Raw genomic sequence first — 19,050 nt, forward strand, 5'->3', positions numbered from 1 at the left:
AAGGGTTGCTTTTTTTTACCTCATGTAAATTGAAATCTGTAAATAAATGTCAAATAGTTAAAATAATTTCATTTTATAAACAAGCCTTTGAGTAATACTAAGGTACATTACAACACCTAACTATTTGTGGCAAGACTTGGAGCCTAGTTCGAGGGCCCACTCAATCACTGTGCATGTATCAGTCTGTTACAGGTTCTCCCAATTGTCTTTTCTGCTTACCTCAGAGATTTTAACTGTAGCATGATGGAAAGTCTGTATTGTTGTAGTACTCTGCTCACAAAAATTAGGGGATATTTTATCGCTTCATCGCTTCATATGAAATGATAAAATATTCCCTAATTTTTGTGAGCAGTATATTTACATGGTCAACTCTGAACCCCGAGAATCACCACGAGAAAGGGGCGAGAAGGGGGTTTACAGAGAGGTAAGGTCTCTGGAACGGGGACATGCATCACAGGGCCATCCTGACAGGCCACCAGGCTGATGACCCATGTCTCCTTACTTGACCATGCTACCCAGCAGAAAGAGGTGCCAGTCCTGCTTAAATAACAGCAGTGGGTATTAGAGGCAGTTAGTGGGGCCGTTTTTAGGTTGTGGACAGGTAGTTTTTTTCTGACAAAGAGCCCAATTCCCAAAGAAATGTCCTGAAAATATATACTTCAAACAAGGAAAAGTCAGATGGGAAGAATAAATGAGGCTGAAAGAGCCTGTTGTTTAATCCCTACAATTAATGACAAACTGTCATATCATAGCTGTTCTTGTGGTGAAGGGAGGCGGAAAGGAAAAGAAAAAATAGGAGGAAAGAAAATAAGCTGAGGGTGTTTCCACAGGGTGCGTCTGGTTCAGCAGTAAACCAGGAGTACACTCTGACAAGTCTGTAGAGGTGTTGCAGATAATTAACAGATGCTGTATGTGGGAATGCGGAAAAAAAATCAAGCCAATTATCAAGCTTATATGCAACTGAGATCGTCCACAATGTTAAATTACCAACTGGTACTTAATCAATTAAGTGACATGGAGGGGAGAAAATCAAAGGTAATTGAGAATTCTATTTCCTGGTATATCAAAAGAGGCAGTGGGAGTGTCACGGAGTCACAAAGACCCTTTCCAGGAGCACCTTTCGGGATTGCATCGATTTATTTCTACCTTCCCGCAGGGAGCAAAGCAAGCAGGCTTTCTCGGAAAGGAGCAGGAAAGCTGGTGTGTCCCGCTCAGCCAAGGAGAGGATGCCCTAGCACCAGCAGGGGGAGGTGCGGAAGGGGACCAGACCTGGCAGGAGAGGATGCCCCAGCACCAGCACGGGGGAGGCGTGGGAAGGGGACCAGACCTGGCAGGAGAGGATGCCCCAGCACCAGCACGGGGGAGGTGCGGGAAGGGGACCAGACCTGGCAGGAGAGGATGCCCCAGCACCAGCACGGGGGAGGTGCGGGAAGGGGACCAGACCTGGCAGGAGAGGATGCCCCAGCACCAGCACGGGGGAGGTGCGGGAAGGGGACCAGACCTGGCAGGAGTGTGCATTAAAGCAACAGCTGATATTTGCTGACACTCGCCTACTAATGACAGCCATTTGAGGCACAGGTTTATTCAGCCTCCTGCCACTTGTCTTTCTCTTAATAATTCTTTTAATCATGTTTTTGTTCTTTTTTAATGTGAAAAAACAAGAAACAGTTCATAGAATATTCCCAAATCTGGATCATAGTTTATGCATTCTGATTTGTGTTTTAGAACCCTCAATGTGTGTGTGTTTCGTCATGAGCGAGGGCTCTTTCCTCCTGGAAATCAGCTTTGACTCCGGTCTCAATTCGGTGTCTGGGGGAGCACTTAGGGAAGCCTCCTTTGTCTTCCTGGCCCCTGAAAAATTAAAGAGAAATCCCACTCCCTCCTTACACTCACAATCCTGAACAGAGGAGCAGAACTACATCACTCAACAACCACTTTCTCGGGCATTTGTGAACAAAATAAAAAATGTCCTTCTTAACAATAAATTGCACTAGCACTTTAAGTGTCCCATTATTGTGAAGTCGTTCAGTTTTCACCATAATAACTGTGATAATAAAGGATTCATTTGGTATTCATGTGGATATTATATCTAGTGCCATTGGTATTCAACTGTAATTTAGCATTAGCTAATGGGCACTTAAAATGCTACCCAAATGATCGATATCACAGTACTTTGTGGTTCTTCAAACTCTATATAAACCACTTATTTTACAAGTGTGAGCCAAAATCATTAAATAAATAAACCTTACCTTCTATAAGTTTGGGATTTTGAAAGGGGAATAGCATTTAGAGAACTTCGAAATCAACATGCTAGAGATGGAGAGGCATCCACATGGCAAACATTCTCTCATTTCGTAAAAACAGAAGAAGCAAACAAAGACAGTATACTTACTTTGAAATTACAGGTTCAAAGCGTACACTACACTGTGGAGTTAAAAATAACAGCCGGGTGACCAATGACTAATGACACATCCTGCCCCTTCTCGGTGGCAAAGAAGGCCAAGTCTGGATGCTTTCCTTGGGGTAAATACTCACACTTCACACATGCAATTGATGCAGAAGGGTAGACTTGACTAGCCTGGCCGTCCCCCCCCCCTCCCCCACCGAGGAAGTTTGTTCTGGGAGAGGTGTGATACAGTCTACTGGCTTGCACAGGGGATTGAGGTGATGATGAGAAAATGTGGGTGAAAGGCGTACTTGCCATTTCTAGCCCAAAGAACAAAGTGTCATCATCACGCCAAAGAACAGCGAGAAAAAAACAACAACACTGTATTTATTACAAACGAGTTTTCCATTACACTTTACTTCATAATCATCAGGCAAAGTATCTCGGTTTATTTCTGAGCTCTTTACTATGAATGGAAGACATTTCTTTCTCTTTGCAGGAGAGAAAAGCACTCTATCCTGCCAAGCATGAAGTCACCTGCTTTTCTGGGTAACAAACAGATCTGAGCTGGACTTGAGGTGACAATGAGACAGAACAATGGCAAGATGACTGTCCACTGTAACAAGAACCGCAATGGCTGCAGCCACACTATTCTCTGCCAATCCAGCTGTGTGATGGTGTTTAAAATGTAAAAATAAAATCACCAACCTCAGAATGTTTTCGCCAAATGTCTATGTTCTTGCGCTGAGCTTTCGAGAAATGGTCCCAAGCTTTTTGTCTGGTAGAAGCGTTGAAAACGGCCACAATCTGCTCAACTTTGGTGGACAAGGAAGTCAAACAAGACAAGTAATTTATGTTGTGATCACTATAGGGAAGCAAAGCAAAGACACTAGGAGTCTATGGATGATGTCACAGTAGAAATAACATCATCAATATCCATCCAATTTGTGCCTTTTTGTACTTACATTTTAGCAAGGTTGGGGATGTCTCTCTTCAAGTCTGTCTCCATAACTTTAGGTTAAAACAAATTCTACATATGACTGGGAAAAGTTCATGGGCACCTGCTCCCAAGCATTCTTTACCTCGTTTAAAAAGGTGACTTGGCATATCTATACACCTATAACTATAGATAATACGGGCACTGGTGTTGGCATACAGCTATAGAGAGATAGATGATGGAATGCCTGGGTTGTGGGCTTGGAAGTGAAGTTGAGGCGGAGTGGCTGAATAAGGAAGACCCACACTTCTATCTTTATCTCTTTTGAAAAAAGAGAGGAGGCAAGTACAGCCCCCTGAAGACATGTCGGTGTCCAAGTTCTACGTTGGCACAATGAGTATCTGTGCCATATGGCCCTTCAGTCTCAGGGCCATTTTTACTCCTTGGTTCCTTTTCCTTCCTCTGGTGCACCCAAGGCAGCCAGCCCTCCAGCCCCCTGGCAGGGAAGAAGAGTCATTGCCTCCACATCAAGACAGACCAAGACTCACCCAACCAGCAGCCCTGCATGCACATCTTATGTCGACACCATGTGGCACCCTCCCGACCACATACCATCTCCATTATTCCATTTGCCCTTTCATAAGGCTCGCTCCCCACCCTCTGGCTCCCAACCCTTGAAGCTCCAATCCTATCACTTTGATTCCACTTAAACTTCTGTGGCTTGCAGTCGTGGTGCTTTTGGAATGATGAATGTTGAAGGTTTGGCTATACAGAGAAACAGATGGGCTCTTAGTAGTGGATGTTATGGGTGGGGCCAACTGCAGATTCAGTCTAGTAAGCATGGGATTAAGGAAATATAGCACTGAATTAACCATAAAATTAAACAGAAACTTCTAAATATTTAGTTAGGAAGGTATTGTTAAAATTAGCTTATTGTAGATGCTAATACTCCATCAAAAACAACTGTTTCTTAAGTGATTTCCAAGGCTCTATTATAAAAAAGGACATCAAAGCTCTTCCAAATCTTCCAGGTGTCCAAAGAATGTCAAAGAGTAATAGGATAATCTGCACAGAAGAACACCACCTGGAGCCACAGTTTTACAAATTAGCGCACAAAACAGATGAACATACGATGGAACAGAGGAAAAAAGGAGAGGCCACGCACTCCCCACATGGTAAGCATCTTAAAATGCTAACAAGCACCTACTTCCCAACTGATGGGCAGTTTCCACAGGGTCTGTTTAACATTTACTGTTTTCCACCTCAAGAGAATCCCAACTCCAATCCTACTTACTTATCAAACTTTATCATCATGTCACACAATGAATTTATGTCACTCAGTTCTATCTGGAGGACTTGCCATCAGCTTATCTCGCACTCTCTGAGTGTGAGGGGCCTCTGTCTCCTCACCACGCCTGGAGGAAGTAAAACTGCCAGACAGGCGGAGCTGCTCTGAGGACTGCCCTGCCCCTGACCCCCTAGCCCCCAGGGCTGGGCTGGGCTGCGCCGCGCTGTGTTGGACAGAGGAGAAGGGCACAGTGCCACCACCTGGCTTCCTGCTGTACTGTCTGCATGTACGCTGGGTTCACCGGGGACTTCAGGCTGCCTTCTGCATGGGCAACACAGAGCATTCGGCTCAAAATGCCCTGGTGGAACCCACTGTCAGGTGATTATTTGGCCAGGATACAGGAGGTACTGACTGCAAGAATGTTAGAGTAACAGGCCCCATTGCTTTTAACAGTAGATAGAGCTCTTTGATTGGCATCATTTAGAAGAACAAGAACTCTGGTGTTCTGACACCAAGCCTAAGGGGAAGGGACAGTAGGGGTTGAGGCTAAGAATTTGGGTGATGATCAAAATTCTGCCACCAATCAAGACAGACTGTTAATAAAGGAGAAACACTAAAGAGAAAATTATGCGTTTCTATAGCTGTGCGTGTAGAGTCGGAGTCGGAAGGTACAAGAGATCAGTAATGCAGATGGAGGAGTAGCGAAGGAAAGCACTTACAAGAAAGACCTAATGGCCAGAACTGTACACGCTCAAAGGTAAAACTAGACTCCCTAATATTTACTCAAGTCATGCTCTATTGCAGATATTCTCTGTTTGAGGCTAAGTGCCTCAGCTGCTTAGAACATACTATTACCATATGGCAGGGCATAAGTTCATTCATCTCCCATTCATTTGTTCAGCAAACATCTGAGATCCTATTGACCACCAGACACTTGACTGATTGCTAGAAATATATGATTACGACACTCCCTTGCCCTTGATGTGATTACAGGGAGAAGGAAAGACAAGCAAATAGTTACCCTGTGCAAGAGAGGTGTGGATGACACGTATGGGGACAGTAAATGACTCAGTATGTGGAGTTAGGGGACACACCCAGAGAAGGCAACATTTTCCCAGGTCTTACACAGTGAATCAATACTTGCTCAGCTGGGAAGCCAGGTTTGCGGGTTCCAAGGCTGGCATGGAACTGGTGGTGGGGATGGGCTAATGCTGGATGAGAATGAATAAAGAAGGACCACGTATGCCAGCCAGCTTGTGAACTTCACATTGGAGGCCAGACCAGACAGATCTGAGTAGGATTTTCTCGGGAGAAAAGACGAAGGCTTGAGTGAAGGCAGAGCACTGGAGTGAAGGGAGAAGCAAGGAGCCATCTGACAGGGCAAGTTATAGGACACAGTGTGGCTGACCTGCTACGAGGGAGGAGGGGAGGGACAGCACATTGACTCCAGCTTGGAAGTACATCAGAGCCTCAGAGGGTGGCACAGGTAGAGGTCTGATAAAGAAGATAGGGATCTGCTCTCGCCAGGCTGAGTTTGAGACGCCTGAAGGTCATCCAGATGGAGCTGAACTACACCCTGGGGGTTCAGAAAGAAGTCAGAATTCAGAGACATGTCTTCAAATTTCTGGGCCTTTCTTGATTTCATGTAACTGTATTTTTTTCAATAGGGGGATTAATTAAAAGAATAACTAAATGTGATTAATTTTATATTTCTTTTCTTATTAAGTTTTATGCTTTCCCCCAACAAAGTAACAAATAAAAAAACAAAACTCTGAAAAACAAAAACTGTGTCACTCAGCCTAGGTTAAAAAAATACTTATATTTATATGGTCCAGTTTACTTTTGTCTTGCAAATGAAAGTTCTTGGGCACCCAAAAGGACCCAGCAGGAGTGCTTGGATCAGCATGACGTCATCATCATTACAGAAAAGTCACCTCAAAGCCTGTGCCCTAACGAATGTGATTCAAAGACAGCATATTTTTAAAATCATAAATGGGATGACCACTGCAATTGATGTCACAGGTGAAGGTTATACACTGCACTGCCTCCAGCAGGGAACACCAAGGGCATGTGCACGCACTCACTACTCACTGCTTCTCCAGTATAAACCATACTACTCACTCCATATGCAGTGAAGCTACAAGCAGCTACTAATAACACGGGATATTTAAAACTACTTCAAAGCCCAGAGAAGCGATAAATAGCAGACAAGGTGGCATTGGTATTTGTTAAAAAATGTAGCTTGCAGAAAGGTGTGCTGCAGGCAGAGCCAATTCCAATGCACCCCACCAGGGTCTTCACCACCTCCGCGGTCTGCAGGGCAGGGACGGAAGGCCTGCATGAGCCCCCCTCAGTTAGTGTACCTCACCACTCTGCAAGGACGCCCAACACAAAGAGCTCTCAGTCACAACACTGGCATTTACCCTTTGCACCATGTGAGTCTTTCTCCTACATTTCTATGTTACAAGTGTTTTGCCTAAATTAGGTTATTTGAGGATCATTTAAAAGTTGAGTGACTGACTTTTCAGAAATGCTTGAATGTTTGTCTTAGATGTCATAATAGAGTCCCTCACAAGTACCCAGCAGGTATCTGTGAACGTAAGGGCAGGATAGGCAAGGCTGTGATGAAATTGGTCATTACTCTTTGCAGCTGCAACCCTCTTGTTAAATAAAGATGAACTAAGGCGTATTAAAATTTTAAAGAGTTTGTTTGAGGAAAAATCAATTTGAATCAGGCTTTAACCACAATGGAACGCCACACAGGAGTTGGGGAGGGAGTTTAATGGAGAAAAGGCAGAAGGAAAGGAAGGAAATGCTTGATAGGCCACAGCTTATAGCCTAGTTGGCTGTATGTGATTGGTTGTCCTTAGGTTTCAATTGTGTGACCCTGAGGCACTGAAGGGCTGGATGTGGGTTTGCTTACACGGCCCCCCCCAGCCTTGGAGTAACCCCCATCTAACAGCCTCCTTGTTGATTATTCACTGTCTTATACATGTGTAAGTGAGAAGACATGTACACCCACATGCCCATATATATCATATTCACATACGTATATACTCTTCAAAATGTCTGAAAAATCCCTAAGACCAAACCATTTACAACATATTTTTTTCAGTACTCTCCTCTACCCTAACTATTTGGACATCTGCTAAGTTCGAAGCATACTCCTAACTTGAGAAAGAACTTTACAAATGATCTTGAGAAGAACATGTCCTCAGTCTTCTCAGGAAAGTAAAGCTCAGAACAGAACATCCATTTCCCCAGAAGCAGAACGATGTACAAAAGCTTCCTGGGGAGGAAGAGGGTGCCCGGCACAAAACCTCAGATTTCTGGGCTGTACAACACTCCCGAACTTTGAGCTCTGAACAGAGGAAGCACTGGGGATGGAGGAAGAGAAAGGTCAGGGTCCTCCAGAGACATAAACACAGCTTTTTCCCTCATGTCCCACTGATGCGTTCCTTCTCATAATTCCTGCACCTCCTGCATCTTTTGTTCCAGCTAAACAGCTGTGCAAGAGCCTGAAATCCATTTAGTGTCCCAAATATCTGGAGAAACTGATTAAGTCCTTACTGGCAGCAGGCCTGCCTAAATGGAGCACCTCGAACAGATCTTCTGAGCTTAATTTTTGTTTTTAATGCTATCTGGGCTCATGACAGAACCTTAACTGTAAGGTTCGGAGGAAATTGCATTTTCCTTCAAAGGATAACGTTTTTTAAATCCACTATGAATAGCTCCTAAGAGATTTTCAAAGGTAGATAACAAATGAAATAGCAGACCTCCTCTATCCTAGCTTATTATTGTTGTGTTTAAAGACTAAAACTGGGTGGCATGATGAGCCTGTTGGTCCTGGACTGAAGAACGATAGTGGCAGGAATGGAGTAGTGACTGGGCTCTCAGGACACACAGAGGAACAAGACAAAGCCGGAGGGAGAAGAGTCAGCGTGCAATACTTGGGGACATGGTGGGAGGAAGCGGCTACCAGAGATTCCCAGAGAGATTTCTGCTCACGCACTCAATCTGGCAGGCTCCGCGTCCTGAGCTCAGAGGAGCCTGCAAGTCTGTCTGGCGGGAAGCCCGGGAAACAGAGAATTAATATGGTCAAACCCATACATTAAGGAGGTATTGACTGGAATTTCAAGTTCAGGAGGAAAAAGGGCATGCTGGGCTTTTGTCTTGAGATGAGTAAAAAGAGCACTGAATGACACTGTGTCTCCATTACAGCCACAATACACCCGAGACCCAACAGCAGGCGTTCCTGAACTTACTGACTCGATGAGACAGAGACTTGGTTTTTCTGGGGAATGGGATAGGCATACAGAGAAAAAGAAACATACTTATCAAATTATTTTTAAAAAGGCCCTGGTCAGTTGGCTCAGTGGTAGAGTGTCGGCCTGGCATATGGATGTCTTGGGTTTGATTTCCAGTCAGGGCACCCAAGAGAAGCACCCATCTGTTTCTTCCCTCTAGCTTCTCTATCTCTCCTCCTCTCCTGCAGCCATGGCTTGACTGAAGTGAATTGGCCCTGGGCATTGAGGATGGCTCCATTGCCTCCGTCTCAGGTGCTTAGAAGAGCTTGGTTGCTGAGCAACAGAGCAATGCCTCTGATGGACAGAGCAGTGCCCTCTATGGGGATTGCTGGGTGGATTGGGGGGGGGGTGCATGTAGGAGTCTGTCTCCCCTACTCTCACTGAATAAAAAAAGTAAAAATAAATTATAAGAAAAGTAGGAAATGGCAATGTTGTTCAAATAAATGAAAAGATATAAGATAGACAGTGACTGTTTAAGCTTTGTCTAAATCCCAGTACATTTCAGGGAACTGTAGATCCCCTTATAGATGCATGTGTTCAAATGTTTTGAAAAGTAACAAAACAAAAATCCACGAGATTATTACTGTAATAGTTTCTTATAATATATCTCATTTATTAGGCTTTTTAAATCCAGTAAATCCTCCTGCCTAGATTATTCCTGTTGATTAACACACATACATAAGAAAAACAGAATACAATAAAAAGCAAAGCCCACTTTCCCATCCCAACTGCCCCCTACCCAGTTTCTCTCTCAAGGGAACTTACAGATTCTAGCATATCTATCCAGAGAAAACATTATGTGGATAGCATACACTGTATATATTTTTCTATGTGTAACCTGTTTTTCACTTACACAAAAGTGTTAATATTATATACACTGTGCTGCATCTTGCTTTTTCACTCAACATATCTTCAAAATCTATTCATATATATAATAAGGCTGCAGTGAACATTCTCAGACATATCTCCTGACAGTCTTAGATATCTTTATAAGAACTTCTTAGCAGCGTGAAGGATAGGAGAGTATCTAAATTTTTAATTTTTGAGAGTTAAATTGCACTCCATTTTTATACCCATTTCTCACTGTTTGTCAGACTGTTTTCTTATTTGCTTGTCAATAGTTGGTAATCGAACATTTATTTTTTGCCATTCCTGATAGATGAGAATAGGTATGAGTTGTATGCAGAAGAGCTACCTACACTTGTAGCTTCATGATTAATCATAGGAACAAGTCCAAAGAGTCACCAAATCCCATTTTATCAGTAGTTGACTCCTTGCTAAGGATGATTATCTAGCAGGAAGGGGAGACAAATGGTGACCGTGCTGTCCTCTGAATCGCCACCAAGTTCATTAATGATGCTATGAAAATGACATAACAGCAGTTGGTTATTTCTAATTACTTAGGTTTACTGGGATATACACTACGCTTGATGATTTAAAACTAGTTTTCAAAGTGTGTTCCTTGGACCAGCATTACCATGATCTTTTGGGAACTTATTAGAATACAAAAGCTCAGCTCCAAGACCTATTGAATAGAAACAAACTCTAGGGATAGGTTCCAGCAGACTGCTGTTTTTTTTAAAAAATACATTTTCTCAGTTTTATTCAGATATAATTGACATCTAACATTGTATAAGTTTAAGGTGTACAACATGATTTGATATATGTGTATATTGCAAAATGATCACCACAAAAGTACATCACTATGCGTTGTTACAATTTTGTTTCCTATAATGACAACTTTTACGATCTATTCCCTTAGCAACTGTCCTATGTGCAGGTCAGCACTGCTAACTGTACTCATCATGGTGCACATTCCTTCCCCAGGACTCACTTATCTCATAACTGGAAGTTTATACCTTTTGGCCCCCGTCACCCATTCCTGCCACCCCACTCTCTGCCTCTGGCAACCACACATCTAGCAAGTTTGTACCATGGGTTTATGTGTTTTTACTACAGGCCGCAGTCTTATGACCACTGTGAAGTATAAAAAGCCAGACACTGTACTAGATTCTGGGGATCAAAAGATCTCCATCCTGACCAGTCAGTGGCGCAGTGGATAGAGCATCAGACTTGGACACAGAGGACACAGGTTTGAAGCCCCGAGGTCACCAGCTTGAGTGTGGGCTCATCCAGCTTGAACACAGGGTTGCTGGCTGGAGCAAGGGGTCACTCGGTCTGCTGTAGCTCCCCAGTCAAAGCACATATGAGAAAGCAATCAATGAACAACTAAGGTGCCACACGAAGAATTGATGCTTCTCATCTCTCTCCCTTTCTCTTTGTCTGTCCCTCTCTCTGTCTCTCTCTGTGTCTGTCACACACATACACAAATAAAAAAATATATAAAAAGATCTCCAAACACTGCTAGTCCCTGCAGCCCTGCGGGGTGGGAGTTGGTGGACAGCTATATACAGGTGTCCCTGCTATATCAGAGTTGACTTTATGACATTTCACTTTCATGAAAGACCTAATATCGGTGCCTGTTTTTGCTAAAAAAAATCTGAAGAGGGCCCTGGCCGGTTGGCTCAGTGGTAGAGCATCGGCCTGGCGTGCAGAAGTCCCGGGTTCGATTCCCGGCCAGGGCGCACAGGAGAGGCGCCCATCTGCTTCTCCACCCCTCCCCTCCTTCCTCTCTGTCTCTCTCTTCCCCTCCCGCAGCCGAGGCTCCATTGGAGCAAAGATGGCCCAGGCACTGGGGATGGCTCCTTGGCCTCTGCCCCGGGCGCTAGAGCGGCTCTGGTCGCAATAGAGCGACGCCCCAGATGGGCAGAGCATCGCCCCCTGGTGGGCGTACCGGGTGGATCCCGGTCGGGCGCATGCGGGAGTCTGTCTGACTGTCTCTCCCCGTTTCTGGCTTCAGAAAAATACAGAAAAAAAAAAATCTAAAGAGGATTTTCACTTTTATGAAGAAAAGGGAAAACAGTGTTGAGTCCTTGTTTGCAGCGGCTGATACAGAGGCAGTGCCCTCCACCCCCGTGGTGCACATTCAGTCGTGGCTCCTTCAGGCCCCTCCTTAGAACTGCACTCAGCCCTGAGCTCACAGAACCTTCACAGGGACGCTATAATTTTGGATGGGTGGGGGGTGGGGAAGGACCTGGCTGTGACCGGATCACAGTGCAGAAGTGTGGGGAGGAAGCTGGCGGAGAGGGCCAACGGAGGCAGGAAGGGCTGAAACTTGAAGATGAATGGAATTTTCTACTGCAAAGAAGCCAAACTTTGATGTTACAAGAGGGTGAGCACCCGCTTTTACCCCTCTCAAAAAATTACTGAGGAATCTTAGCACACACTTTTGTCTAAAATGCATTTGGCCCTATTTTGGGTTATCACTGTGGTGGAATAACGAGCCACAGTAGAAGAAACTGAAGGAGGTGGGGCCAGGGCATCCTTGCAGGATCACACTATGTCATGTGAGAGGGGAGGGAGAGATGGCAGCCTGTGTTGGTCAAGTCTTTGCTCTAACTAGCTGTGTGGTTTGAAGAAAGCCTCTCTCTGTTCAGCTCCCAGGACACTGGGGATGGGGCTGACAATCCTGACTATCTTTTCTAGCTCTGTGATCCTACCAAACAGGGGTTAGGACACTTTCTGCAAAGGAAGATGGTAAAGATTTTTGACTTTGAGGGTCATACAACTACCCTGCTAGAGAAGGTGTCTCTGTACTTAAGCAGTTTGTCTCCTTAAACAGGAATGCTCTCATTTGTCTGTGACTACTTTCCACCACTCTCTCTGGGTACAGACTCCTTTGGTCTGAGCATGAGCATTAAGTATACTCCTTTTTTTTTCCTGAAGTTAGAAGTGGGGAGGCAGAGAGACAGACTCCTGCATGAGCCTGACTGGGATCCACCTGGCATGCCCACCAGAGGGTAATGCTCAGCCCATCTGGGCATTGCTCCATTGCAACCAGAGCCATTCTAGCACCTTAGATAGAGGCCATGCAGCTATCCTCAGCGCCTGGGCCAACTTTGCTCCAATGGAGCCTTGGCTGTGGGAAGGGAAGAGAGAGACAGAGAGAAAGGAGAAGGGGCAAGAGTGGAGAAGCACATGAGCACTTCTCCTGTGTGCCCTGGCTGGGAATAGAACCAGTATACTCTTTTTTGGTTGCACAAAGAGTCATGAACACATTATCTCTGCACTAAAGTTAACTTCACACTTCACTTTTCTTCAAATCTGGTTTGAAAGTGTCCTGGCTTGAAAAACAATTTGTGAAATTTTTTTATGTGTGGATTCTTTCCAAAGTAGTGCAGGGTCCGCTTGCTCATAGCCCCCCTTCCCCTGCCAAGCAACCACACACTCACACAGACATGCACACACACACACACACACACACACACGCACACACCTCCTCTTTACACTGGTAGTGGCTTCTCCTGTCCCTACAACTCGGCTCATGTCAAGGTATCATGGTTTTCATCTTTCGCTGCCAAAGTTAATCTTTCCTGAATTGCTATGCTTCACTAAACACATACTATGTTAGTTCTTAAAATTTAGCCTTCTACAATTCTCTCTTGTCGCAGATTGTGAGACTTAATTTCTCTCTCATATTTTGCTATCATTAAAATTTTCCTCTCAAATGTTATTACTGTAGTGGTTACTCGGCTCAGTTTCTGTATTTCCAGGGAGAGTGAAAGGAGAGATACCAAAAAAGGCGCAACTCAGTCCTGGCAAGTTTCCAGCATTCTCTATTGTTGGTTTTGCATCCCGTGGAACAGGAAATGTGCTCATCTTCGATATGGAAGTTTTTGTTAGAACCTTTTCTCTGGACATTGATCCCCTATGATCAGAGGTGTTTTTAATAAGAATTATGCTTCCAGCACTTAAAACATTAACAAAGAACAACTATCGGTATGATTTTGAGAAGAAAACCTGTCGAGTTGCTAAAGCAGTTCGGGGACGTTTTCCCCACGGATGAATGAATGAAGGATAGCAACGATAACCACAGACATGGGGAAACATTTTAACACTTCATAAAGCTCTTTTTTCATAGCAGGGACATAGGAGCCAAATTTCCCCTGGCGGAAATAAAAATGTTCAGCTGAGATGTTCCTAGGAAGTAAGTGATTTCAGAAAGAGCTTTTTAGGTAGAAGAAATGTGGATGAGGACAGCAATCTGCCTGAAAGGGGGGGTCACAGAGATCAGAACGCCCTCACATTTCACTGCTGCACTACTCTGCATACCACCTGTCACTTCATAGGAATCTAATAAATACTTGTGGGTGAATTTCATCATTCATTCAAACACCCGAGGCTTTTATGATTTTAGTCAGGAGAAGAGACAAGGATGTGACAGAGGAGGTGGCCTGTGCTAGGTGTAGCATCTTGGACAAGATTTCTGGCCAATTTGCAGCACCAGCAGCCAATTTGCAGCACCTGAGGGCTCATAAGCTCTCAGGATTGAAATGTGGCTTAATATTCACCTTGTGGTCCAGGGGATGTAATGTCCACGGCAAGGCAGAAATAGGACATGTGGAGGAGTTCCTACTCTTGGTTCTGTGATCAGCTCAGGAGCATCTGACATTGTGGCTGGGACCCAGCCCATACTTGCAGTTAGACATTCAGAGATAATAAAGGATTAAAGTCATTGAAATGATAAGGACAGAAGAATTTTCCAAGTGGGAAGGGAACTAAGGGGGCTGTCTTGTCAAACCCTTTTACTGCAGAGAAAAAAAAAAAACTGAGAAGCTTAAAAGACTTTCCTAAGATCACCTGGCCAATCAATGATGGAGCTGGGATTAGAACCAGGACTTTTTAGTGCCTAATCAAAAGTCTCTCTACTATCTGCTATTTTCAAGATCTAAGATGAGGCTGATGCCAGTTCCTTTCATAAATGTATAAAGCATATTTGCATGATAGTTCTAACCTTTCCAATCTTCAGGTTAAAATAATATTAATAACAGTACTATAATGCTGCTATTGTAAAATTCTCAACTGAAATATATCGTATGTATTCTACTTTTGGGGGAATGGTATACCAGCACAAAGTCAGTTGAGATCATGGTTTACTCAAATAACCAGTATTTAGAATATGTTTTATAATTATTGGGTTCTAGCTCAATTTCTAACACCACCACTATTTTCATCTATGATATCTGATTAATAACCAGTATTTGTTGTACTGAGGTACTTCACAAGAATTATGTCAGACCTGGGAGCAGTGCAGTGAGAACAGTAAATGGCCCCTCTGTCTCTATTTAGCCTGAAACCTTGCTAAAGGAAAATAAAAAACAATAAACAAAATCCTGATGCTTAGACAATAACAAAATGCTCAAGTGGACAGTATGAGCAGGTGCTGCAGAAGGCAGGAGAAGGTCTCATGGAGGAAGCTGGGCTTCAATTCTGTCCTGAGGACGAGGGGGTAGCACTAGAGGCAAAGGCTTCACTTTCTAATCACATGGTAACATTTATACCTGGTGAGACGTCAGCACACTTCAACTCCACCTGTAAACTGCATTGACAGTGAGAATACCCACCTCTGATTATTACACACACACACACATGGTAGGAGAAAGTAAACTGTACAAGGAGCCAACAGCCTTGGGTCCTAATCTGCCCGTGAATTGCTAAATGATCAAGCCCTATTACATCTGATCCCTGAGCCTCAGTTTCCACCTCTATAAAATGAAGGGCTGGAGCCGAGATCCCTACGGTCTCCTCTAGCCTGACATTCTACAATTTCTAATTCTCCGTACTGTTCATAATATGTATGGCGTGTATTCTCTAATATTAATAAACCCCTCTCCATTGCATCTGCTTTCCCCTTGCCTTTTCCTGCTTTGCTCCTTTCTCTCTCCTTATTACATGCTTCTCTCACCAGGAAGCATGTTGGCAAAGTACTAACATGGGAATATCACAGAGTGTTTAAATTTTCATTAGATGTGAGTGTGTTGAAACAAGGCATGCACAATTGATCATCTTGGCATGCATGTTAATAACTGAATGCTGTGGTGCATGCTTCCTGAACTTTATAAACAAACTCCTCTCTGAGCTTTGAAAGGGTAAGCTTTGCTCATACCTAGAACACTGAAAGTGGGCAGGCCTATGAGGAGTTCCTATGAAGTATACATTTTTTAAAAGCAAAAAAGATCAAAACACAAAAGTGTCTCAGTTGGGAAACCTGGGGAAGTGTCTGCCAATGGACAGTTTAAGAAATGACATGAACATGAGACAAGGATGATGTAAGGACTGAGTAACATGAATGAGGTGATTCACATGTGCTGGAACTTTTTCTCTTCTATATCTAGCAAATGAGATCTGCCCAGCTGGCCCAGAAAGGAAGAGACAGCCCAGGTGCTACCAGGATAGATGACATCCTCATCTGACAGCCTCAGTAACTGCACATCCATGTTCGGAAGCAAAAAGTGATCCCAAACAGAAGCGAATGGATGCTGTATTCCCCCCAAATCTTGACTGGGTTCAGCTGCTGCCCCTTGATGTGTTAATTCAAAGTTCAGATGGAAACAATGTCTATTTGATTATACTTAATAGCTGATCATGGGGTGAAGGACAGAGATATGAGAAAAAAGATTAGAACTTAAACACATGTTGATAGAACACGTCACCAACAAAGCTGAAGGTAAATGCTGGGCTTTGATGTTTACCTTGAAATAAATCACATATTTGCTTGATGATATTAATGGCTCTTAATCTTTTTCCCTTTGAGCAAATGTTACTTGCTCAAATACGAAAGCACGGACAAATATGACAAGATAAGGAGAATGGTGCATCCGATTCAGCTTAACAGACTAACACTTAATGAAATTCCCTTCTCCTGCTCAACCAATGGGCTATTTCTAGCAAACTCTATGTAGGAACTCTCACTTTCACTGTCTTTGGAGCTTTGCAATGTACAAAGTTTCCTGGAAGTTGTTAAATAAGCCCTCCCTCCAGGACACCAGGCCGGCCACACTCGCTGTAATAAGCTAGTTCATCAATACACCTGCTTCTCAACTGCCTTAGGACATTCTCCCGACACTCTGGCTTTTTGATGGAGAGGCTGCCATGGGTGCTGTGGATTGGAGCATGGACATGGGGGGAATATCCACATGGAGGGAGCCCCCAGGGCTCCTTCTGAATAGTCAACCACTTGGGAGAAAGCAAGCCGAGATGCCATTCCTGAATTTTGGTGCTTAACAACCTAACCTAATTCTAAGTGAGAAAGACAAAATGTGATTCCTAGGGTGCTTGCCAGGAATCAGTGCAGATAAGTGGGGGTATGGCAGGTTCTGCTTTTGACAAATACAGTGAGTATGTCAATCACTGTGACTTTAACAGTTACTGTTTTAAAAGCAACTCTATGCACTGACACCAAAGTTGCCACCCTACCATACTGAACCGAGTTAGAAAAAGCAAAAATTATGGTTGAGAAAAATAAACATAACTCCAGCAAACATGACATGAGATAGATTTAAAATGGAAAGGATAATGAAATGAGCACCCACCTACAGTTCAGCTAGGTTACTGCAAATATTTTTATGATAAATGTTAGTATTTGGTTCTTCTTTGCATCTGGGGAGTACCAGCTTTATAAAAGCAGAGAGAAGAGCAGGAAACATTTTGGGGTTGCTCAGTGAGAAGAGATCTTCCTGTTCTGCCTTACGGGCTCCCTGTCATGTTGGGCTCACAGTGAAGGTATCTCCCGCCTCCATGTCCTCCTGAAGGCTCTGGGCTCTCAGTGACTCACAGGGAGGCTTCTCAGGCTCTGTGTGGCTGGGATATGGACCCCTCCTCCAGCACTGAAGGCTGTCAGATCAGCTAGAAATTCTGTCATCTCCATTGATATCTGCTGGCTGCTGAAATATTCCCCAAAATCAAATACTAGACTAAGTGGGATCTCCCAAATAGTAACAGGAATATGAGAAATTGTTGGGAAGTTAGTTGTAATTGGGAGTATGTAAAAAAAATTTTTTTGTTGACTCTTCTATTTCCATTCTGCTTATATCCTCTAGCCTGCCACCGAGTATTGGTCAGAAATAGCAATTTCCAAGTATAGCTAGTGAGCTCTTTTTATGATTTGCCTGATTACCCATGCAAACTGAAAATTCATTATCTGCAGATATATCTCACACTAAAGCCAAATGTCTTCATGAGGTCCCTGGACATTTCTGACCCCACGTTTCAGGCTTCCTTCCTGCCTTCCTCCCAGCTTACTCATTCGTTCACTCACTCATCACCAACGATCTGTTGCATTTCTATGTTCGAGACACTTGATATATATTGATGACTAAAAGCAACATATCATTTCCTCTGTAATGCTTGTTATAATCATCAGCAGACATATCCCTAAATCATTACATGTTTTGTTAAGTGCTCCAAAGAAAGGATCTACATAATAAGACCCAGTGATAGTGAGCCCACTAGGAGGGAGTGGGTCAGAAAGGCCTCTCTAAATGAGTAGCTTTTCAGCCAAGACCTAAAAGAGGAGAAGGACTCAAGGATGCAGAGAGTGGGGGGAGGAGCACAGCAGACACAGAGAACAGATGTGTGAAGGCTCCGGGGCAGCAGGGAGCTTTGAGGGGCCCAGCAGGAAGGATGGCACATAGTGAGTCAGGGAAAACCGACTCTGGAGAACCAGGCATGGACAGCTTTGTAAGTTAGGGAGAGTGCGTACTACGAGTATTATTTAAATCGGAATGGGAGGCTACTCAGGGAGAAGGGGGAAGATACCATCTGAGTTGTATCAGATGATGTGTGGAAAGTAGACTGAACAGAGTAAAAGTAGGAAAGAAGGAGTTACAGAGGTGGGCAAAAGTAGGTTTACAGTTGTTCGTATAAAAAATATATAATACAAAAATAAATAATAACAAGAATAAACTCAGTGTTTTGCATACTCACAGCTGCAAACCTGTGTTTGCCCACCCACTATGTGTACGGCAGAAACTGCAAATGCCTCCCAGTGGCCAGTGGCCCCTTCCTCCTTGCTAGAACTGCAGTTTTATTCTGGAGAGCAAAGGGCTAAAAAAGCACATTTCTTATTTTCCTTGTAGGCAGGCAAGGCCACACTTAGTAACTGCACAGTCAGACATCAGTGAGAGTCTGCTTGAGGGTCTTTGGGCATGTTTTTCTTTCTTTCTCTAAAGTTTTATTTTCTTCCTCCTCTTTTTCTTATGTGATTCCAGTCTATAAAAAAAAAAAAAGATGT

At 43.7% G+C, this 19,050-nt stretch overlaps 1 protein-coding gene across 6 annotated transcripts in view; it reads right to left on the reverse strand.

The window, feature by feature from the left end:
- ENOX1 (ecto-NOX disulfide-thiol exchanger 1) overlaps positions 1-19,050 on the reverse strand; it is a 596,201-nt gene that overhangs the window by 127,493 nt on the left and 449,658 nt on the right. For all 6 annotated transcript variants that reach the window (XM_066236813.1, XM_066236817.1, XM_066236816.1 and 3 more), the window contains one exon: positions 3,095-3,201. In XM_066236813.1, the coding sequence (XP_066092910.1) occupies positions 3,095-3,201 (107 nt within the window). The remainder of the gene's footprint in view (positions 1-3,094; positions 3,202-19,050) is intronic.

This window comes from Saccopteryx bilineata, chromosome 6 (genome assembly GCF_036850765.1).
Source record: "Saccopteryx bilineata isolate mSacBil1 chromosome 6, mSacBil1_pri_phased_curated, whole genome shotgun sequence".
In the NCBI taxonomy this organism is placed as follows: Eukaryota; Metazoa; Chordata; class Mammalia; order Chiroptera; family Emballonuridae; genus Saccopteryx; species Saccopteryx bilineata.